General features: G+C 49.4%; 1 protein-coding gene across 11 annotated transcripts in view; it reads right to left on the minus strand.

Annotated features, from left to right (window-relative positions):
- The window catches only part of PRDM15 (PR/SET domain 15), a 77865-nt gene that overhangs the window by 26112 nt on the left and 28461 nt on the right, over positions 1-23292 (minus strand). For 5 of the 11 annotated variants that reach the window (XM_033232535.1, XM_033232542.1, XM_033232537.1 and 2 more), the window contains 7 exons: positions 18377-18478; positions 11754-11984; positions 10066-10195; positions 8294-8475; positions 7944-8038; positions 7338-7425; positions 6428-6487 (listed from right to left, as the gene is read on the minus strand). In XM_033232535.1, the coding sequence (XP_033088426.1) occupies positions 6428-6487; positions 7338-7425; positions 7944-8038; positions 8294-8475; positions 10066-10195; positions 11754-11984; positions 18377-18478 (888 nt within the window). The remainder of the gene's footprint in view (positions 1-6427; positions 6488-7337; positions 7426-7943; positions 8039-8293; positions 8476-10065; positions 10196-11753; positions 11985-18376; positions 18479-23292) is intronic. The other 6 variants (XM_033232538.1, XM_033232543.1, XM_033232545.1 and 3 more) reach the window with 4 other exon arrangements.

The raw sequence follows: 23292 nt of genomic DNA on the forward strand, positions 1-23292 counted from the left end.
CCTGCCCCCAGGATCCCTGGTGTTGGCTCTCCCAGACTCCTTCCCCATGGGCGGACATCAGTGTGCCCATATTCCCCCACTTCCCCCAAATCCTCCTCAGCACGCACACAATCACACACCACACAAATACAAATACACTCAACACACACCACACACATGCCCCACACAAATAATCACACCACAAACGCCTCACACACAATCACACACACCACACAGCACATACACACCACACACACCCACAGAAATACACACTCAACACCACATCTAAACACATATGCATGCCCCCACACATAATCACACACCACAAACACACAACACACCACACATATGCCCCACAAATACAGTCACACACACCACACGCCCCACTCACACAATCTCACACACCATACACACACCACACACACACGCCCCACAGAAATAAACACACCACACTCAATATACCACACACATGCCCCACATAAATACACAATCACAACACACACCACACACATATACCCATACACATATGCCACACACACCATCACACACTGTGCAAATACATACACACCCAATACACATCACACACATGCACATGCCCCACACAAATACACAATCACATACCACACAAATAGTATACTGAACACACCACACAAAAACACATGCCCCACAAATACATAGTCACACCACATACAAATACACACATTCAACACCACACACACAATACACAAATACCACACACACAAATCACACCACACAAATGCCACACATGCAAGCCCCACACAAATGCACAATTACACCACATACACATTCAACACACCGTACAGATATAATCACACACCACACAGATACACTCAACATACACCACACACACCCCACATACACATTCAACACACACCACATACACTATCACACACCACACAAATACATCCACACTCAATACACACCACACACAAATACATTCAACACATACCACACATACACCCCAAAAACACACCACACAAATATACACACACCAGCCCTACATAAATGCACTACACCACATACACATTCAACACACCACACACATATATTCACGCCACACAGATACACTCAACATACACACACACACACCCACAGAAATACACACTCAACACCACATCTAAACACATATGCATGCCCCCACACATAATCACACACCACAAACACACAACACACCACACATATGCCCCACAAATACAGTCACACACACCACACGCCCCACTCACACAATCTCACACACCATACACACACCACACACACACGCCCCACAGAAATAAACACACCACACTCAATATACCACACACATGCCCCACATAAATACACAATCACAACACACACACCACACACATATACCCATACACATATGCCACACACACCATCACACACTGTGCAAATACATACACACCCAATACACATCACACACATGCACATGCCCCACACAAATACACAATCACATACCACACAAATAGTATACTGAACACACACCACACAAAAACACATGCCCCACAAATACATAGTCACACCACATACAAATACACACATTCAACACCACACACACAATACACAAATACCACACACACAAATCACACCACACAAATGCCACACATGCAAGCCCCACACAAATGCACAATTACACCACATACACATTCAACACACCGTACAGATATAATCACACACCACACAGATACACTCAACATACACCACACACACACCCCACATACACATTCAACACACACCACATACACTATCACACACCACACAAATACATCCACACTCAATACACACCACACACAAATACATTCAACACATACCACACATACACCCCAAAAACACACCACACAAATATACACACACCAGCCCTACATAAATGCACTACACCACATACACATTCAACACACCACACACATATATTCACGCCACACAGATACACTCAACATACACCACACACACCCCACATACAAACACATTCAACACACACCATATACATTATCACACACCACACACACTCAACACACACCACACACAAATACACATTCAACACACACCACTAACCCCAATACCCAGTCACATACTACAAAAATACACAGTCACCACACACCACATAAACATACACTCAACACACACTACACACACATACACAACACACCAAATATACAATCATACAACATACACCCACACATTCCACACACCACATACACATATACTCAACATACACCATAAACTCAACCACGCCACACACACAAATACATATTCAACACACACCCCACACAAATACACAACACACACATTCAACATACCCCCCAACACAAATACGCACATTCAACACAAACCACACACACACCACACACACAACACCCCACACACATGCCCCAAATACACTCAACACACGCATCCACACACATGCCCCATACAACACATACTCAACACATACACCACACACACAACCCACAAATACACACACAACACAAACATATGCTCAGCACACCACACATACACAATCACATATCACACACACCACATACACACTGAACACACACCACACACACACCACATACACTGAACACATACCACACATAATACGCCACACCAAATACACACCACACACGAACACACACACCACGAATACACTCAACACACATGCCACAAAAATGCACATACCACACACCACATACACACACACAACACATACCACAGAAATACTCAAAACACACACCACACAAATACACATACCACACAAATACATCCACACACCACACAAATACACAGCCACACACACCACACACAATCCACGAAGCTTCCAGAAACACCCATATCCCTGCATCCCAGACCTCATCGCCAGTCCCTCCTGGAAGATAGCCGTCAAACTGGTTTCTGCTCCGCCCAGGACACTGACAGACCCCCAGTGCCATCTGTCCCTCTGATTCTCGCACAGGCACCCGGGGGACCCTCACTGTCCAGTCCCTCACACTGCAGCATCAGCCCAGGTCCCCTCGCCCTGCCCCTGTCCATCAGACGCCTCACCAGTTGACGGCGACCCCGGGGCCCAGCAAAGCTGCGTTCTCCTCCCTGTGTCACCAGTGCGGGAGGACATGGCAGCCGGGTGACCCAGGAGCGGGGCACCACAGCAGACTGCATTTCTGGGCCCCTGGGCTCTCACCCACGGATCAGCTCCTGGGCTCAGTAAATGTTTGCCAAATATACAAATTCCCAAAACTGCATCGAAAGCTGCCATTTGTGCAAAGCAGCCACCCTGTGCCTCTCCCTCTCTGCTGCCCGAGGGAGCTGCCACAGTGTCTGAGGGTGGCTCTCTCTAGGGTTTCCCTGCCTCAGCGTTTTGGGCCAGATCCTTTGTTGTGAGCTACCCTGCGCACTGTGGGATGCTGAGCAGACACCAGGCTTCCACCCAGTAGGTGCCAGGAGGACCCCTCCCCACCAAGGTGTCTCCAGACATTGCCAATGACGTTCCCTGGGGCGAACACCCTCCACTCTCCACCCCCGCCAGGTGGAGATGCACTGTCCAGGGCTCACAAAATGAGACTCTCTGGGGTGGGCCTCAGGCCCTCGCATGTGTCTGGCTTCACTCAGGTGACCCCAATGTGCAGCCCAGGTCGGGGGGTGAGGGAAGCACACAACCTCCCCCCGGAAAGCCAGGCATTCTCATCTCTTCCCAGCTGGGAACGGACAAGGCATGGTCATCTGTGAAGACAGGAGGCGGCCGTGGGGAAATCTATGCCCCAAGGGTGCCACCCGCAGGACAAGGCAGGGCTGGGAGGGGACAGTCCCCTCCCACAGCTCCAACCATGGCAGGACAGTGGGAGGTGACATCTGCCAGGGCTGAACACAGCAGAGGTGGCCCTGTGCGAGGCTCCCCTGCCCACACCCCACCCCACCCGCAGCGTGACCTCAGCCCAGAGCCATCCTCACCTGGGCCTAAGAGGGGCAACGTGATAGACGCTACGCTGAGTCCCAGCCTAACACACTGTTTGCCTTCCTTCTATAAAGTGAAACATTGTCCATACAACCACTGCCCTCAGTTTCGTTTTGGCTTAAGATTTGACGGGCTCTGTCCATATCCACACAACCGCACGGTATGTGTCCTTCACGCACTGCGTCTGTGGTGTGCGTGCTTACCACGCTGGACACTTTCATCATCACTTTAATGGCTACATGATATTTCATCCAGTTCACTTCTCACAACTCACTTTGCTATTTTTGACACTGTAGATAATTTAGTGATGGAATCTTTAGTAATATAGATTTTTTTCTTCTGTCAAATCTCTTTATCATGAATTCTTAGGAATGGAACCACTAGAGCCACGGGCTTTGTGAAAGGCCACACCTTACAGCGCTGTGGCATCAGACCACCACAGGCCACACCTTTACAGCGCATGGCATTGGACTGCCACACTCCCCTCAACTTGGGTCTCCTGAACAGCAGAGGTGAGCCTCCTCCCAGGTGGGTGCTAAAGAACACAGGTGAGCCTCCCTCCCAGGCAGGGGCTGAATAGCACAGACAGCCTCCCTTCCAGGCAGGCGTTAAATACCACAGGTGAGCCTCCCTCCTGGGTAGGTGCTGAACAGCACAGGTAAGACTCCCTCCCAGGCAGGTACTAAACAGCACAGGTGAGCCTCTCTCCTCGGTAGGCGCTAAACAGTACAGGCGAGTCTCCCTCCCAGGCAGGTGCCGAACAGCACAGATGAACCTGTCTCCTGGGCAGGTGCCGAACAGCACAAATGAGCCTCCCTCCCTGGCAGGTACTAAATTATACAGGTGAGCCTCCTTCCCAGGCAGGTCCCAACTAATACAAGTGAGCCTCCCTCCCAGGCAGGTGCAAAGCAGCACCCATGTGCACCCCTCGCCGGGCAGGTGGCTCCACTAGTCCTGCAGCCCCAAGGAAGGCAATGGTGCTGCCAAGAGCCTCATCTTTCTCCCTCACAAGCCCCTCTTGACCACGGAAAGAGAACCTACTTCAGACCACTCCCCAGCTGTCCCGGACAACTCTGCCAAACCGAGGGTGGCTTCTCCCACAGCCACCCACCCAGTTAGGGAACCCAGATGGGCACAGGGTCCCAACAATGCTTCTCTCTCCAATAACCCTGCTGCCGAGGAGGTCTAGGTTTATGTCTGAATAAATGAGCCACTGAGAACAGCTGCCTACTGGGGTCTGATGAAGGGAGAGGGGCGCAGGGCGCCCGGGGATGGAGAGGGGGTTACTGGGGGAGGCTGGTGGGCTGTATTTTGCCTGAGGGCCTGGACGTGAGCCTCTGCTATTCTGTAGCACAGTATTTATGGTCAGAGACAGCACAAGGAACAAGACGATGAGCTACACCAGCACCTGGTCACACCACAAGGGACAGGCACCACAACAGGTCCCGTGGAGGGAGTCTCAGAAAAACCCACAAGACTGTAACATTTTAAAACTTTCCCCCACATTGTACGAATTCTTGGTTTGTCGAAGGAAGATACACATTCTCTTAACTTCAATACTATAAATAAGAGCATGCAAATCATATATTATGCAAACGAGCTCCATTTCAAGGTTTTTATCCTGTCTTTTCAGTCTAAAATTGGTAACCTTTGAAACTAGAGCGTCTCAGGGGAAGAGGTGGTGTGATGCAGGTCCCTGGCGCTCTTTGGGTTCTAGGTCACTAACGAAGGCCAGCGCCTGGCCTAACAGCACCTCTGGCTGACAGGAAGCCCCTGCTGCTTAGCCGCTTCTAGTACTTTGTTTTATTTGGGTCCAGAGAAATAGTTACAAATAACAGGAGGCAATGCCTCCTCCTCAACCGTGAGTCTGCCTCACCAAAGCGCCTTAGATGCTAGCATCACTCTTAGGAAGCCCAACACCCTCGCCTGCTACACTCCCGCGGGACTGTGGGACAAGGGGAGGTTCGCAAACAAGATGAAGGTTCATCCGTCTGGCCGGGGCTGCACTAAGTGGAAGTCTTCAGGGGGCTGAGCCCCAGATTTCTTGGGAATTCTTGTGATAGGAGGGCTTCAAATGCAGGAGGTGCGGCACACTGGAAATTCATCCAGAAGCTTCTGGAGGCCACCTCATGCCAGACATGGATCCTTCAGAGCCACTAAAGCTCAGGCAAAACATGACTCATTCCTGCCCCTCGGAACAGTCCAACCTGGGGAAGAAGGCATCAGGGAGGAAGAACCAAGCCCTGATTTCAAATAGGAGCCCTCGGAGTAGAACGAGCCAACCCCACCAAGTGCCCCCGTCCCCAGCAGCCGTGGCAGGGGAGCAGAGCCTCTCACACAGCCCTTGTGCAGCAGCCCTGGCCAGAGCCCCGGGAGTCCACTGCTGTGGGTGCCCTGTTCTCAACACAGGGGCGGGTGGCACCTTAACAAGAACAACACAGAGATGCAAGTGACAGACACAGAGGCAGGCGGACAAGGACGGGGTGGGCGTCGAAGGCTAACCTGGTAGGTCTCTAAGCCGACTGCCGCCGGGCCCCCCCTCTCCAGGGTGTGCTATGAGTCCTAGAGAGAGGGGGACACAAAGGCAACAGTGACTCATCCCTCTGTGCCCCGCTGGGGACCCCACTGCTTGGGCCTCCAGTGCCACCCACCACTGGGAATGGGGAAGGCGTGACTCCCACATCCCAGAGGCTGCACGTCATCACCGAAGAATACAGGGGCGCCCTCGGGCCACGTGGAGAAGCGCAGCCGGCCTTGGCCTCCTTGTGGCATCTGCTTTTCTTTGGTCTGCTTACTTGCTAGCAGCAAATTCGGTCAGAGAGACAGGGGCCTCAGACGCCCCCCAGGCCCACAGAGGCCACCTCTCCACTACAGGCTGGTCCAGGCACACCCGGCTTCAGGCCTCACACAAGGAAAATGCTTTACTTTTGGAGACTGGTGCACACAAGCAGGCTCAGAACAAAAAGGATGTGTGCAGGGGCAACCCCGTTCCACCCTGGACGACGCAGGAGACTTGGATGGAGGAGGGCTCGCGGTTAGGAACAACCTTTACAAGCAAGCGAGCCAGCGCTCACACTCCTCCAGCCATTATCCTGACCTTTTCCTTTCTTCCTCAGACGACCCTAGAAAACATCGGACACTGCTGCTCCCTGTTTTCAGCCGAACGGCCCCCGGCTTTACAATGCTCTCCAATGTGGGGCCATACGCAGCGCGGCTGACAAATGCAGGAATAAAATCAATCCCTTTTAACTGGAAAGTTTCCATCTGTGTATCTTTAGGATAACAACTGCTTTGAAGCAAAATGGACAGAGGGAAATGTTAAAAGTGAGGCTCCCTGTTCCCCGGCCTCTGCAGCGTGTCTGAGAATCCGCACGGCACAGGGGCCGAGGGGAGACCTGACCGGCGCCCTCACCTGTCCTGCAGTTGTGGAACTCCAGCGCGCTCTCGATGCGGAAGGTCTTCTCACAAGTGCCGCACCGGTACCTGTACTCGCCGTCCACCTGGTCAGAGGGACACGCGTGAGTGAGACGGCCCGGCGCAGAGTCCACAGAGGCCAAGCCCCCGACGCGCTGCCCGGGCGACTCCGCACCTGTGTCTGTTACGACTCTGACCTCCACCACCCTCCCGCTGTTTAGGAACACAAAGGATGCATGCTCTTGCTGTTCACCTGCCTAGAAAGGGAACCCCACACTCAGGGAGCCCCACTCCCAGCGCCTAACACTTCCATTCTCCTGAGTCTTCCTGCTGCGCTTGTGGGCATCTGACCGGGACCAGGGGCTGGCAGGTGGCCCAGGGATGCCTGGACACCCACAGCCCTCACCTGCTCTCATCCCTCCTGGGACTCTCTTCTCAGGGACGCCTGGGCATCCAGAGCCCTCGCCCGCTCTCCTCCCTCCCTCACAGCCCTGGCCCGCTCTCCTCCCTTCTGGGATTCTTCTCATTGCAACATGGTGATTTGGTCCGTTGTCTGCCTCATCCCCACAATTGGGAAGAGAACCCTGGGCTTATTTCCACCCACCTCGTTCCTGCTATGCTTGTAAGAAACGTGCTGCTTTAGGCTCTCTTTGCGGCTGAACAATTTTGCACACTCTTCGCACTTAAACAGCTTGTCACCTGAGGAACCAACCAACCGAGAGTTCATTCACTACTTAGAGCATTTACTGAGGGAAGCATGCCCACTGGGGAAACGCCCCCCGAGCCGCCTTACTCCCTCCATGCAAAGGGGCTGCAGAGATGATCGCCCACCAACTGCAGCCTCTCACTGGCGCAGCTCGTGGGAGACGACCCAAGGAGAGGAGACTCCATGCTGTCCTCCCAACCCCGGCCCCGGCCCCGGCCCCGGCCCCCGGCGGGGCCGTACAGACTCACCATGCGAGCGCACGTGCCTGCTCAGGTTGCTGCTGTTCTGGAAGATCTTGCTGCAGATGTTGCACTGGTAAACCCGCTTGTGCTCCCCGAGCTGTTTGATGAGCTTGCGCCGGATGCCGTGTCTGCTCGAGAGAATTAAGCTCCTCTTGAGTGTGATGGTGTTATTCTGATGATGGGTGAACCTGCCCGGGGACGTCAGTAAGTTGGGAAAAGACAGGTGGGAAAAAAGTTCCAGGTTACAAGCAGCGTGGAAATGGCCTCCTTCCAAAACTTCCCAGCTAATCCCGAGCCCGTACGCGAGAAAGGAGGGAATGCGCCCGGGCGTCACCTCCAGCTTCCAGGGCACCTTGAATATATAATGACATTAGGCAGCTTTAGCTGTAACAGCCACACACCGGACTGTGTTCTAACTCTGGCCACCAGAAAGCCTGGAGGTCAATTTGTGCCTCAATTAGAATAACCACATCTGTTTTCTGCTCTTGTCACTCTGTCTTAACTCTCCTCTGTTTTTGGCCAGGTGCGGTGGCTCAAGCCTGTAATCCCAGCACTTTGGGAGGCCGAGACGGGTGGATCATGAGGTCAGGAGATCGAGACCATCCTGGCTAACACGGTGAAACCCCGTCTCTACTAAAAAATACAAAAAACTAGCCGGGCGAGGTGGCGGCGCCTGTAGTCCCAGCTACTCGGAGGCTGAGGCAGGAGAATGGCGTGAACCTGAGAGGCGGAGCTTGCAGTGAGCTGAGATCCGGCCACAGCACTTCAGCCTGGGTGACAGAGCGAGACTCCGTCTCAAAAAAAACAAAACAAAACAAAACAAAAAAAAAAACTCTCCTCTGTTTTACATATTATCTGTACCTGATTTTTAAACCTTCTTTTCCCTATTAAATGTATTTTTGATGGTAAGCCACCTGAACTCTTCTGGGCAATAAGATAAACTATAAATAAATAAACAGGTAACATCATTTCTGACACTATTTTGCTAACTATAAGAGGTGATCCAAAAAGGGCCCCAAAAAATGACCACCAACTTATTCAACTCCAGGGTAAAAATAACCCAAGAAAACACAGGGCAATCTGTTAAATTCACTGAAATTCAAATAGCAAAGTGTTTTATCACAGCAGCACTGCGAAAGTTAGAAGCAACCCAGCTGTCCATCAGTGGATGCACAAAAGACGGGTCATATGCAATATTACTCAGTGTTGAAAAGGAATATTACTCAGTGTTGAAAAGGAAGGAAATTCTGACACAGGCTACACATGGATGAGCCAGGGTGGAATAAGCCAGTCACATAAGGGACAAATTCTGTCTGATTCCACTTCTATGACATCTCTAGAGTCATCAAATCCACAGAGACAGAAAGTAGAATGGTGGGTGCCAGGGGCTGGGGGAGGGGGCTGGGGCAGGTGCTTAATGGGGACAGTGTCTCAGCTTGGGGAGATGGGAAAGTGCCACAGATGGCTGGGGGAGATGGTTGCCCAACAGTGTGACTATCCTGAATGCCACTGAATTGTGCACTTAAACATGGTTAAAATGGTTAAATTTATGCTATGCATATTTAACCACAATAAAACGTTTCTTTAACGCTGTTTTCACAGTGGATGCACCGTTAAACTCCTGGGCTCCAGAACATTCCTGCCGCTTCCTCAGCAGGTCCGTTTCCACCTCCTCTCCTGGGGCCTTCCTGCTGGGAAGGTGCCTTCCCTCCAGAATGGCTTGGCTGCTGCCAGCACTGTCTATCCACAGGATGGCCCAGGTGCCAGGCAGGACTTACTTTGGAACCGAGCTGGTGTCAGAGGTGGTAGTGGCCAGCTTCCCCAGAACCAGCTCCATGATCCGCTCGTCCGGTGTTGCACTCACAGGCTCATCCGGAGGGACCTCGGTAATGATCTCTGCCACTTGCTCTGTACGAAGGGGATGTGACAAGCCAAGTCACCACAAGAGCAGGGGACAAACACAGCCAAACCATGGTGACACACCGCCCCGTGGGGACCACAGCCAGGCCACAGCGGTAGGCACCAATGTTGAGGTTTACACAGGGGAAAAAAGAAAAAAAACTAGCAATATTTTGGGATCCACACATTTACTAGTATACACAGAAAAGCAAAATGTTTTTCTTAGCCCAAACTGAAGTTATAATTTGTTATTCTTTTTAAAAACCACAACATCATAACATTACTTCAATCCCTCTTCATACCAACCAAAAATATTTTGGATATATAGCAGAAACTTCGAACTTATTTTCTGACAGAGATCTAGAAATGTTAATGCTTCTAATTAAATGTGCCAACATTAGTATAACCATTTTAGCTAACCATTTTGTACAAAAGTCAAAGATCACATCATCACCAATACTAGAGACCCTGGCCAGAAACCTGAGACAAATGAAATAGGAGAAGATTACACAAAAAAATTCAATCACTGGTTTCTAACACTTTGCCTACTAAATGTCTTCCCAACGTAAGTAAGAATTAGTGAAATATCTACCTGACCCACTTTTCCCCGCCCCCCATCTTCCATGCCTGTTCACAGAGATGTGGGGACACTGGCCAGCAGGCTTTCGGGTGCTCCTAAATCAGCGCCCAGCAGTGCAAAGCCGAGAAGCTGCAGACCCAGAGTGGAAAAGGGGAGGCTCAGAATTTTCCACGATGGCTGATCTTCCCAATTCTCTCTAATTCATCAAAACAATAAGGACTCCTTTTCACTCTCACAAAAGAAATCCTGGTATATCCCAGACAGTAAAAAGAAAAACTGCCTGGTGTCAGTAACAAAGGTGAAGGGGCCAGTGGCTGAGCATCAGAGCTTGTCCTCACTGTGAGGCCCACCAGGCGTGTGCTGCAGGTGGCTTGGATGGGGGCTGTGTGAGGACCACAGGGACAAGAGCCTTGCAGGGACCGCACACCCTGGAAGAGGGTCAAATGCCTCTTCAAACCCAACTGAGGATGCCGCACAATCAAAGGATGAGCCCTAGCCAGGGCCTGGGAGCGACTCAGTGCCCACCCACAGGTGACGGACCAAGCACTGTTCAGCGATTAAGGAGAAGGAGTCACAGATAAACCATGTGGGCGGGTCTCCAGCCTGTACGCTGCCTGAAAGAGGCAGACAGAGTCCATTCATGAGAAATTCCAGGATGGGTGGAATGAACTGGTACAGAAGACAGTCAGGAAAGCAGCGAACGAGACGGAAATGTCCTCTACCCTGACGGGGGTGCTGGTTTCACAGTTCTATCCATTTGTCAAAATCCACAACCTGTATCCTTTTTAGTGTGAAAGGTATTACACGGAAATTGTACTTTACTAGAGTTGATTGAGAGAAAAACAGAAGGGCTTAGAGTCTACCTGCTACGAGGCCTTTCTACACTGAGTTTTCCTGCCCTGCCCTCTGCCCCCTGTCCCGCCAGCCCTCAGGTACCAGGAGGGCTGCACCCCACGCAGGTACTCATCGCAGGAACCCACTCATCACCTGTGGGTTCCTTGTCTTCCACGATGACTAGAGGCTGCTCAGCTTTGGACGCTTTGGGTTTTCTCCCCCTTCGAGGCTTTTTCTTCTGTTCTTTGGGGGCAGCATTCTCGTTCTCAGGCACTGCAGGGGGTTCCCCCCGGGGTGTGCCCTGCTCCTTCTCAGGAGCTGCTGCCTCACTCTGGCTGCCTGGAGGAAGGCTTTTGGCTTGTTCCAAGTGGCCCAAGAGATGTTCTGCAAAGAGAGATGCAAAGGCACCGTGCAATTAGGAAGACTGCCACCGTCCACACCTGCCCTGGCCTCTGGTTCCCATGTGTGTTTGTTTTCAATCTCATTTGCCAACCTTCGTATAGGCAAGTGAACTTGATTTCTACTGTTTTATTTCCTCTGCATCCAACACAGTTGCTATTTTTAAAAGTAAATTAAGTGGTAAAAGCAATGGTAGGCCGGGCGCGGTGGCTCAAGCCTGTAATCCCAGCACTTTGGGAGGCCGAGACGGGCGGATCACAAGGTCAGGAGATCGAGACCATCCTGGCGAACACAGTGAAACCCCGTCTCTACTAAAAATACAAAAAACTAGCTGGGCGAGGTGGCGGGCGCCTGTAGTCCCAGCTACTCGGGAGGCTGAGGCAGGAGAATGGCGGGAACCCCGGAGGCGGAGCTTGCCGTGAGCTGAGATCCGGCCACTGCACTCCAGCCTGGGCGACAGAGCAAGACTCCGCCTCAAAAAAAAAAAAAAGCAATGGTAGGTTCACCATGAGGGCAGTTTAGTGAAAAAAGCAGACACACACGTATGTCTACAAAGCAAAAACCTGAGAAGGAGATATCAAAATATGAACGTGTCCAGGCACGGTGACTCACGCCTGTAATCCCAGCACTTTCAGAGGCTGAGGCAGGTGGATCATGTGAGGTCAGGAGTTCAAGACCAGCCTGGTAAACATAGTGAAAACCCGTCTCTAATAAAAATACAAAAAGTTAGCTGGGTGTGGTGGTGTGCATCTGTAGTCCCAGCCACTGGGGAGGCTGAGGCAGGAGAACTGCTTGAACCCGGGAGGCAGAGGTTGCAGTGAGCGAGATCGCACCACTGTACTCCAATCTGGTGACAGAGCAAGACTGTCTAAAAAAAAAAAAAAAAAAAAAAAAGAATTGTGCCCTAGAACTGTGAAAGCCCTGGGAGACGTAGCAGAAGCAAAATCAAAACACTCTGTAACACCACTTCCACAATCCAGAGTGCATGGAAGGACCACTGTGGGGGTGGGGGAAAAAGAAGATTCCTTGCTAAAGAGCTTACCAAAACAATAACAACAAAAGCAAGAAAAGCCCCAAGAAAACTAAAAAATTAAGCAATGAGCCATCAGGGTGTCAGCAGACACATATACACACACAAACTCAGGAAGAATGGAATTCCTAGATAGTAACACAAGCTGAGAGGAGAAAACTGGGGGAAAATACATTTAAATGAGAAGTGAAAAAAATTAAAATAAAAAAGGCAAATATAACAAGCTGTTATGAAAAATAACCAAATAAAACTTATATAAAATAGAGACCCAAAATAAAAACACAATATATGGATTAAACAGAAAATTAGACACAACTGAAGAGAGAACTCATAAACTAAAATGAAGAGCTGCAAAGATTACCCAGAATGTAGAAAAGTGACAAGGAGCTAGAAAAATATGAGCAGGAGCTAAGAAGACATGAAGTGTAGTATAACGAGGAGATCTAAAACATGTACGATAGGACAAAGAGAGAATAGGGAAGGAGGGCGAAACAATGGGCAAGATAAGGGTAGGGGATTATCCAGAATGAATGAAAGACATGAATCTTCACATTCAAGATCCGAACAGGGAAAACAAATAAAAATAAAGACATAAATGACGACTCTGTTATAAATTGCAGAACTCCAAAGACAGAGGAGGTTTCAAAAGCAAACAAGTACAAGGCAGCGATTACTTACGAAGGAAGAACTGTAACGACAGCAGACATATCAAGCGCAACAATGGAAGAAAGTAGCATAACAACATCCTCAATGTGCAGAAAGAGAATAAGAATAAATCAAAAATTCAATATCCAGTGAAAACCATTTCCAATGCAGATGGTTAAAGAAAGACATTTTGAGACAAAGACTGAAAAGATTGCCACTAGCAGGCCTGCCCCAGAGGAAATTCTGAAAGGCAGTAAGAGTGATTTTAGATTGAGGGTCAGAAATATAAAACAAAGGGAACTAAAGTTAAAAAAAAAAAAAAAAAAAAAGCCATACATAAGGAAATTAGCAAGCCTCATTCTAGACAATTATAAATTCAAACAGGAAAAACAGAGCAAATTCGAAAATATTTAGAATTAAACTGTGGGAGGAAGACAGCCCACACATCGAAGAGATGTATATATACTCTACTTGTTAGATGAAGCATTTTAAATATACTTATTAAATCAATTGTGTTAACTGTGTGCTTCAAATCTATATCCCTGTGATTTTTAGTCTGATTTATCAATTAAGATATATGTATTAAAAGCTCCCACCATGGAGGCAGATTTTTCTATTTCTCCTTGTAGATCTGCCAATTTTTGCCTATTATTAGACTATGTTATTAAGTGCATATAAATTTAGATGCACTGTATAATCAAAATGTGGAATGCAGTTAACATGGTTCTTAGGAAAAAATCATCCAAAATGCTTACACGAGACAATAAAATAGCTGGAAATTAATGAGTTAAGCATCCAACTTGTTAGAAAGACACAGAATGAAAAGTATAAAAAGGAAATAATAAATAAGAGCAGAAATAAAGTAAATATACAATAAAAAGGATCAACAAAGCCAAAAGTGGGTGCTTTGAAAAGACTAATGATATCGATAAGTCCGGCAAGAAAAAATAGAGAATGCACAAATAACCAGTCCTAGCTGCAAAAGAGAAAACAGCAGCCCTCTGTAACTACTCGTCCCCACCTATTATTGCCTTTCCATTTTTCAAAATTAGATAGTATCTATTATTTAATATGGAGGACAAGGATTTAGCTTTCTTATAGACTATACTCTCCCTCCCAAACACTTATCTTCTCCACAATCCCACCAACATATTTATATCACTATTTTGGGGTAAATCAATAATCAGTGTATTTATAATTATGACCATAAAAATGTATTCACAACTGCACCAATATATGTTTATGATTCGTTTTTTGGTTTGTTTGTTTTTGAGACGGAGTCTCATTCTGTCGCCAGGCTGGAGTGCAGTGGTACGATCTTGGCTCACTACAACCTCCACCACCAGAGTTCAAGCAATTCTCCTGCCTCAGCCTCCTGAGTAGCTGGGACTACAGGCGGGCACCACCATGCCCAGCTAATTTTTGTATTTTTAGTAGAGACGGGGTTTCACTATGTTGGCCAGGATGGTCTTGATCTCTTCACCTCATGATCCGCCTGCCTCAGCCTACCAAAGTGCTGGGATTACAGCCATGAGCCACTGGGCCCGGTCTTTATTTATTTATTTATTGAGACAGAGTCACTCTGTCGCCCAGGCTGGAGTGCAGTGGTGCAATCTCGGCTCACTGCAACCCTTGCTTCCCAGGTTCAAGCCATTCTCCTGTCTCAGCCTCCCAAGTATCTGGGACTACAGGCACACATCACCACGCCTGGCTAATTTTTGTAATTTTAGTAGAGACGGGGTTTCACCACGATGGCCAGACTGGTCTCAAACTCCTGACTTCAGGTGAACAACCTGCCTTGGCCTCCCAAAGTGCTGCCATTACAGGCGTGAGCCACCATGCCTGGACTGATTCTTTTTTTTTTTTTTTTGAGACGGAGTCTGGCTCTGTCGCCCAGGCTGGAGTGCAGTGGCCGGATCTCAGCTCACTGCAAGCTCCGCCTCCCAGGTTCCCGCCATTCTCCTGCCTCAGCCTCCCGAGTAGCTGGGACTACAGGCACCCGCCACCGCGCCCGGCTAGTTTCTTGTATTTTTTAGTAGAGACGGGGTTTCACCATGTTAGCCAGGATGGTCTCGATCTCCTGACCTCGTGATCCACCCGTCTTGGCCTCCCAAAGTGCTGGGATTACAGTCTTGAGCCACCGCGTCTGGCCCTTTTTTTTTTTTTAAGTGTATATATATATAACCTTCATTTTTTCTGGAGTTAATTATTGCCTCACTTTTTATTAATAACATTTGCTTATTTTTTTCTGTGTTTATATTACTAATTGATCCTTAAACTCTGCCAGAAGAATAACTCTTTCCTCCACAAACATATCAGTTAATGCTCTATTTCCTTCTTTTCTTTTCCTTTTTGAGCCATTCTTCCTGGAGCCCTTGCCCCTGCTCCAATCTGGACCAGTTATCTATCCTTGAACTAGGGAACATCTCTTGTCCTACAATCTCCTTCACCAGCAACCTGGGCATTCCCTTTGCTCCTTTCCCGCAAAGGATCCTCTCTTGTATCCTACACGCAGTGGACGTGTCCCATCTTTTCTGTGCCATCTTTTCTGGCCATCCAGCCCTGCGAAACATCCTTGTGATGTTTTGCTAACTTCTGAGCCCCACCTTTCCCAAAACACTCCTTTCCCAAACTGGTCCAGCACAATCCATCTCAAGAGGAACACCCAACCCCTCAGCCTGAAAAACAGAAACACAGCCCCTCCTATCTCAGCAAGGTCACACAGCCCCTCCTATCTCAGGGAGGTCACACAGCCCCTCCTATCTCAGCGAGGTCACACAGCCCCTCCTATCTCAGGGAGGTCACACAGCCCCTCCTATCTCAGGGAGGTCACACAGCCCCTCCTATCTCAGGGAGGTCACACAGCCCCTCCTATCTCAGCGAGGTCACACAGCCCCTCCTATCTCAGCGAGGTCACACAGCCCCTCCTATCTCAGCGAGGTCACACAGCCCCTCCCCGCTCACAGGGACACACAGCCCCTCCCAGCTCACACGCCCACCGCCTTTGGGGCTGCTCCTCAGTCTCCTCCTTCCTGGGCTCCTGAGCCATGGATTTTCCCGAGAAGCCCCCCCAGCGAGAGGCAGCCACAGAAGGCAGAGCTGTCACCTGGAAGGCATGCTCGGGACCCCTCTGGTAATCTGGGTGGCAGAGGCTGGGCTGCCCGAGTACCTGACTCCAGCCTCGAGGCAGCCGTGCTGTGGGCAGGGACTCCTGCCTCTGTTTACTCATCCCTGAAATGGAGTCACGGTTGTATTGCATGGTGTTGATACCAGGCAGTGTCTGGAGGACCTGGCAATGAGGGGTCTTAGTCACCACCAGCCTGAAGGTAAGGGGAGCCCGAGTACCACATCTTACGTAGTTGATGACATACAAGTAGAATTTGACTGAAAATATGAAGGAATTTCTTTTTTCTTCACTCAAAACTAGTTATCAGGAAGAAAAACAAATGAGCAGCAACATCTGTCTGGCTTTGTGGAGGGGACCGCCCAGTGCAGGCAGCACCCTCCCGCGGTGAAGCACTTACCATGGGTCTCCATGAGGTCCGGGGTGTGCTCTGCACAAACGTGGTACTTCTAGAAAACCCAACCGCCTGCTCTGCTATTTATGTCTTGGTGACAAACACAAAAGGCTTCTCACCAAGCAGAAGGCAAAATGACACGTGCGTAAATTCATTAAAGCCAAGATGAGCAGGATGTCTCAGGAACGTGTGACCAGGTAGCTAAAGCCTGATGGTGTCAGCACAGTGGCTGTCCCAGTCACTCCTCACAACCGCACTGCCTGGAACCCTGCCAGGCCTGGGGCCTCTGAGCATGTTCCACATGTGACAAACGCCACAATCTGTTTCCGTGCGACTCCCCCATGGTTTATTTTACGGGAGTCTTTCTTCACTACACATTAGCCTCATAAGAGGCTTGTAGAAAAATCAGCTCCCTAAGAGAAACAAAGTTCCCAGAGCACTGCAGAGGCTGGAAATGTGTTCAATTCTTTCCCGGCCACCTTAAATTGGTATGTCAACCTGAGTAGATAAAAATGTTTTGCAGGCCGGGCGCAGCGGCTCACGCCTGTAAACCCAGTACTTTGGAAGGCCGAGGCAGACGGACTGCTTGAGCCCAGGAGTTTGAGCCAGCCTGGGTGAAACCCTGTCTCTACAAAAAATATACAAAATTTCGCAGGGCGTGGTGGCACATGTCTGTGGTCCCAGCTACTCAGGAGGCTGAGGTGGGAGGATCGCTTGAGCCTGGCAGGTCAAGGCTGCAGTGAGCCATGATCATGCCGCTGCACTCCAGCCTGGACAACAGAGCCAGACCTTGTCTCAAAAAAAGAAAAAAATGTCTGGCAGATAAGGAAACAGTGGAAGGGGCTGTCAAGTGGAGACAACATAGGCAAGACGGCACAAGAGATGCCATGGCTGGCTCCTGGCCCCTGCCAGCGTGCCAGAGTCAAGGCGCCCAGCTGAAATGCAACTTCCACAACCAGGAGGAGTGAGGAGTGAGGTCTACGGGGCTTGGGGATGGGAAGCGGGACTGCCCAGAAGCTTTAAACCCTGAGAAAGCCTTGGTTCTGGCGACTACATTGTGGGGCAGTGGGGCAGACAGGACAAAGCTGGGGACATCCTGACAGCCGCAGACAGGTGACAGCGTAAGTCAGAGGGAGCTTGACACAGGATTTTTACAACAGGGGTTCCCCACACGTCCTCCTTACCATTGAGGAGCTGCAGCTCCAGGAAGGTGGCGGAACACACTTTACACGCCCACTGGCTGGGCTCCGACTCCGCGGGGGCGCTGTTTTCTGGGGTGCCTGCAGCTTCAAAAGACATGAGAGGAGAAGAAGGTGACCCCCAAGCAGCTCATGTCTCCACGAATCCCGGCCCAGCGGAGAAGGGGTGTGTGCTGAGAGGCGGCGATGACAGTGATGACAGCAGCTGACGGGCCTGTGGTCACTCCACATGACAGACACCATTTTCAGAGCTTTACACACACGGTTGATTCGGCCATGTGACTGTCCCCTTTTCACAGATGAGACAACTGAGCACAGAGACATGCCTGCTGCAGGGTCACCAGTCACAGAGCTGAGAACTCCTCCAAGAAGCCAGTCCAGAGGGACCAGGTTTGTCCCTTACATGACTTCATGAGAAACATGCATCCTAAAGAACCAAGCGTAATTCCTCTAGCTCTCACTGGCTCATAGAATAAGAGACAGTGGAACCCAAAACAGCCAGCCAGTGGCGCCCCCGTGTGTGGCTGGGCTGCTGCTCCCGCCCAGCGCTGTCCAGCAGACTTTCGGTGGATGACTGACGTTCTCCCTAGCTGGTATCCAGCAAGGCAGCCAGTAACCAGATGTGGCTCATGTCCCAGGAAGTGTTTAATTTTACTAAATTTGAACTTAATTTTACACAGACACCTGAGATCGGGGGCCGCTATCCCAGGAAGCACCTCTATCCCTCAGCCCACACCACACAGGAATCTGGGGAGAGAGAGCTAGGCTGAGGGTACATGACATGTGGTGTAACCCTGGCTATAAAGAGAACTACAGGCACCTTTTAACAAAAAAGTCACTGATGCTCTTGTGCAACCTAAAAACTGGGAGGCATTTTACGTGAGTGTGCCATGATCTGGCCCAGGCCAGTTTCTCTACAATTCATCTGGCAGCTCTATGGGCCAGCCCAGGGCAGGACCCGTGCCCATCACTTTGACTCCAATCACGATACAGCCTGGATTGAAGTTCATCACCCACAGCAAAGTCTAGGGGCCACTCCCAAAGACAAACTCCTGGGTCTTTAAAAAAAAAAAATCCAGAACTACAACTGCACATGCATTCAGCACTAGAAAAAAACATGTATCTTTTCATATCCAAAACCAGCATTAAAGATGCAAGGAATAAAAGGAAAAGATAAGAGATGACTGCTATCACCGTTTGCATGCATCTTCTGAGTTTTCATAAGATAACAAGAAGAAAGAGGTATAAATGCAACATGAAATTTTTTGTCATACTAAAAATAAAGAAAGACCAGAAAGAGCGTGTGTGTGTGGGGTGGGGAACCCTGCCAGCAGGGCATTTTTCCGGGACATCCCGTCCCCACCAGCTTCTGTTCCCTTTTACACTTGCTCTCCGAGAATCCACTGCTTGAAGAATCCCAAAATATCAAGGACAAATGGAAATCAGAACCAAATTCCCATTTCTCACTCACCTTCCCAAACATACACAGGTCCACAGAGGGAAAGACACTCACATATGAGTTTCAGAAAAAGAGGACAAGGGCCCAGGTTAGCTGGAAGCCACCACTTCTGAATAAGGGGAATTTCTTCTCATCCACGTGGGCCCTTGTCTCTGGCAATAAGCCTCCACATCCCCACAAGCGCGGGTTCTCCTCAACTTGGTACTCAGCTGCTAGGTAAAGGGGACTAGAAAAACTTGTCATGATGACTATTCGCTCATCAAGAGAAGTACTCAAGATTTTCTGAATACTAATTGTAAAAGATAAGAATTCTTAAGAAAAAATATTAGTTAACAGAAGGCAATTCTTGACTGCCAATCATTTAAATATCCAACAAAAGAGAAGTGTCTCAACAAAATCTAACACCATACAGCTTTAAAGTGATGCCAGAGATAGTACCAGTAGGGAAAAGGCTTAAGATGTGGTGAGCCAGACTGTGCACGCAAAGAAAAGTAAGCAGTAAAATGGGAGGTGCAGCTAGAGCTCTGCAATGCAAAAATGCAGAGTTTTTTTTAAAAAAAGGAACAGCAAAGCTACAGCACAGCAAACAGTCTGGCGTTCCAGTGGGCAGAGCTGACTACAGGGCAGCACCAGAGAACTTCCTGGGATGAAGTCGAGGTCTGTAAGTCAACTGTGGTGGAGTTCAGACAACTGTAGATACTCAAAAGTCTCTAAACTGGCAGGGACAGTGGCTCACACCTGTAATCCCAGCACTTTGGGAGGCCCAGGCGGGTGGATTACTTGAGGCCAGGAGCTCAAGACCAGGCTGGGCAACATAGGAAAACCCCGTCTCTACTAAAAAATGCACAAATTAGCTACACGTGGTGGCATGCGCCTGTAATTTCAGCTTCTTGGGAGGCTGAGGCATGAGAATTGCTTGAACTGGGGAGGCAGAGGTTGCAGTGAGCCGAGATCATACCACTGCACTCCAGCCTGGGCAACAGACCCAGACTCCGTCTCAAAAAAAAGCTCTGAACTGTACACTTAAAATCGTTGAGTCTTACTGTATGTAAACTATATGTCATCAGTGCTGGTTTTTAAAATACAGGGGCCAGTGAGGTGGCTCATGCCTGTAATCCCTGCACTTTGGGAGGCTGAGGTGGGTGGATCACTTCAGGTCAGGAGTTCAACACCAGCCTGGCCAACATGGCAAAACCCCATCTCTACCAAAAAGAGAAAAATTAGCTGGGGGCGTGATGGTACATGCCTGTAATCCCAGCTACTGGGGAGGCTGAGGCAAGAGAACTGCTTGAACTGGGAGGTGGAGGTTGCAGAGAGCTGAGACTGGGCCACTACATTCCAGCCTGGGTGACAGAGCAAGACTGTCTCAAAAAAATAAAATTAAATTAAAATAAAAAATACTAGAAAATGTGAATCATATGGCAACAACAGTTGAGTTAAAACAGTGATGCTATATGCGACTGAACAGTTTCCCCAATGTTATAAAATGTGTTTGTATTTTACTTTTTTCATCAGAAAGGTGATTTTGAAAATTTTCTCTCTTTGAAACCCAGGTGTGTTTGAGAAGGTGAGTGAGAAATGGGACTCTGGCTCTGATTTCCATTTGTCCATGATCTTGTGGGATTCTTCAAGCAGCAGCTTCTCAGAGCAAGTGTAAAAGGGAGCAGAAGCTGGTGGGGACGGGATGTCTCATAACAACGCCCTACTGGCAGGGTGCCCCACCACACTCTCCTCCTGGGTCCCATGCTCTCTCCCATGAAGATCCAGGATGCTTCTTGGGCTGCCCCCTCCATCTGTCAGCAGGTTCAGGTTCTTGTAAAGAAAGAAAATCAATCTTAATGTGAGCTCAAAAAAAGATAAGGCCAGGCACAGGGGTTCACGCCTGGAATCCCAGCACTTTGGAAGGTAGGAGGATTGCCTGAATCCAGGAGTTCAAGACCAGCCTAAGCAACACAGTGAGACCCATCTCTACTAAAAATAAAAATTAAAAAAATTAGCTGGGTGTGGTGGCACATCCCTGTGGTCCCAGCTACTAGGGAGGCTGAGATGGGAGATCACTTGAGCCCAGGAGGGTGGCTGCAGTGAGCCACGATCATGCCACTGCACTCCAGCCTGGGCGAGAGTGCCAGACCCTATCTCAAAAAACAACAAAAAAAGAAAAGGAACTAAAAAAGTAAATTCACTACCAGAATAAAATAAGTAACTTTTAAAGGGATGTGTTACTGCTCCTTTAGTACAAAACTAAACTTTTCTTTGTATTTAGAAGACAGCTCTGCTGATCTGCAAAACTGACTGATTTCTATACAAAGATGCATGTTTGGAGCGAATGAAAGAGACAGAATTAAGTCAATGAGTCTTAGGAGCTCTCACACTCACCAAGAAAGACTCGGCCACCACAATAAGTAATTTACAGGAAGACAGTTCCTGGGTTCGTCGGCCGCCAGTACGGTTCTAGGAGCACACCAATGGCCCTGGAGGCCACTCACATCACTCTGCCTACGCCCACTGGGCCAGAGGTGCCACAACGCCACCAAAGGCCTCCTTTCCTCCCACCACATAGGAGCATTCTCTCTGGGAGTGTCCACACCAGAGGCCACGTCGCTGAGCAGGAGTGGAATTACACAGTTACCCTAGAACTCCAGGCCTTCACGTGTCCAGTCTAAACAGTGAGAAGTGGGCATGTGGCCAGCTTTCTAGATGTTTCTAGTCTCTCTTCGAAGGTCTTGTTATCTATTGAGATACTCATTTCTGAGAAGCGGGCAGCATTGGGCTCCAGTGCACAGCTTCAGCTGGGTGAGGTGCTCAACACACACTCAGGCTCTGGTGTACCCTGGGTGCATTGGGCAGGCAGGGCTCTAGAAGCACCACTGTGCCTGGAGAGTGACCTCTGGGGGCTCAGGGAGGAGGGGCCCAGGGCAAGGAGCCAGGTAGGTGGCAGAGGATGAGAGGCAGTGTGTGTGTAGGCGGGGCGTTGACACGGCTGCTGGGTTGCTGTTTGAACAATCAGCAGGAGGACCCCAAGGAAAGCCCACCAGGGCAGCCGGTGGCACTTCGAGGGCCAAGCCAGAGCTCAATGGGGGACTCTCTCGGGAAGGGAAGGAGGAACCTAACCGACCAGTGAGTGGACAGGAATCATGATGTTCACTACCTCTCCAGAAATAACTGCTTGCCATTTGTCCCCAAACACAAGCGACCATTCTAAAAAGCATTTCTGAAATCTAAGAGTAACTGAGTTGTTTATTTATTTCCCCAATTATAAACCCTGTTGAGGTTTAAGCTATGCTTAAGTGACCACATGCTCCCATTTACGCAGACTGTCCTGGTCGAATTATGACAAGTGTCCTTTCGTTCTGAGAGGTTTTAGGGAGGAACTGGAATTACCCTAGGAACTCTGGAATCAGGAGGCGACTCTGTTGAACACCACAGTCCCAGGCTGACTTCA

This window comes from Trachypithecus francoisi, unplaced genomic scaffold, assembly GCF_009764315.1.
Source record: "Trachypithecus francoisi isolate TF-2019V2 unplaced genomic scaffold, Tfra_2.0 Lachesis_group14, whole genome shotgun sequence".
Lineage (NCBI taxonomy): Eukaryota > Metazoa > Chordata > Mammalia > Primates > Cercopithecidae > Trachypithecus > Trachypithecus francoisi.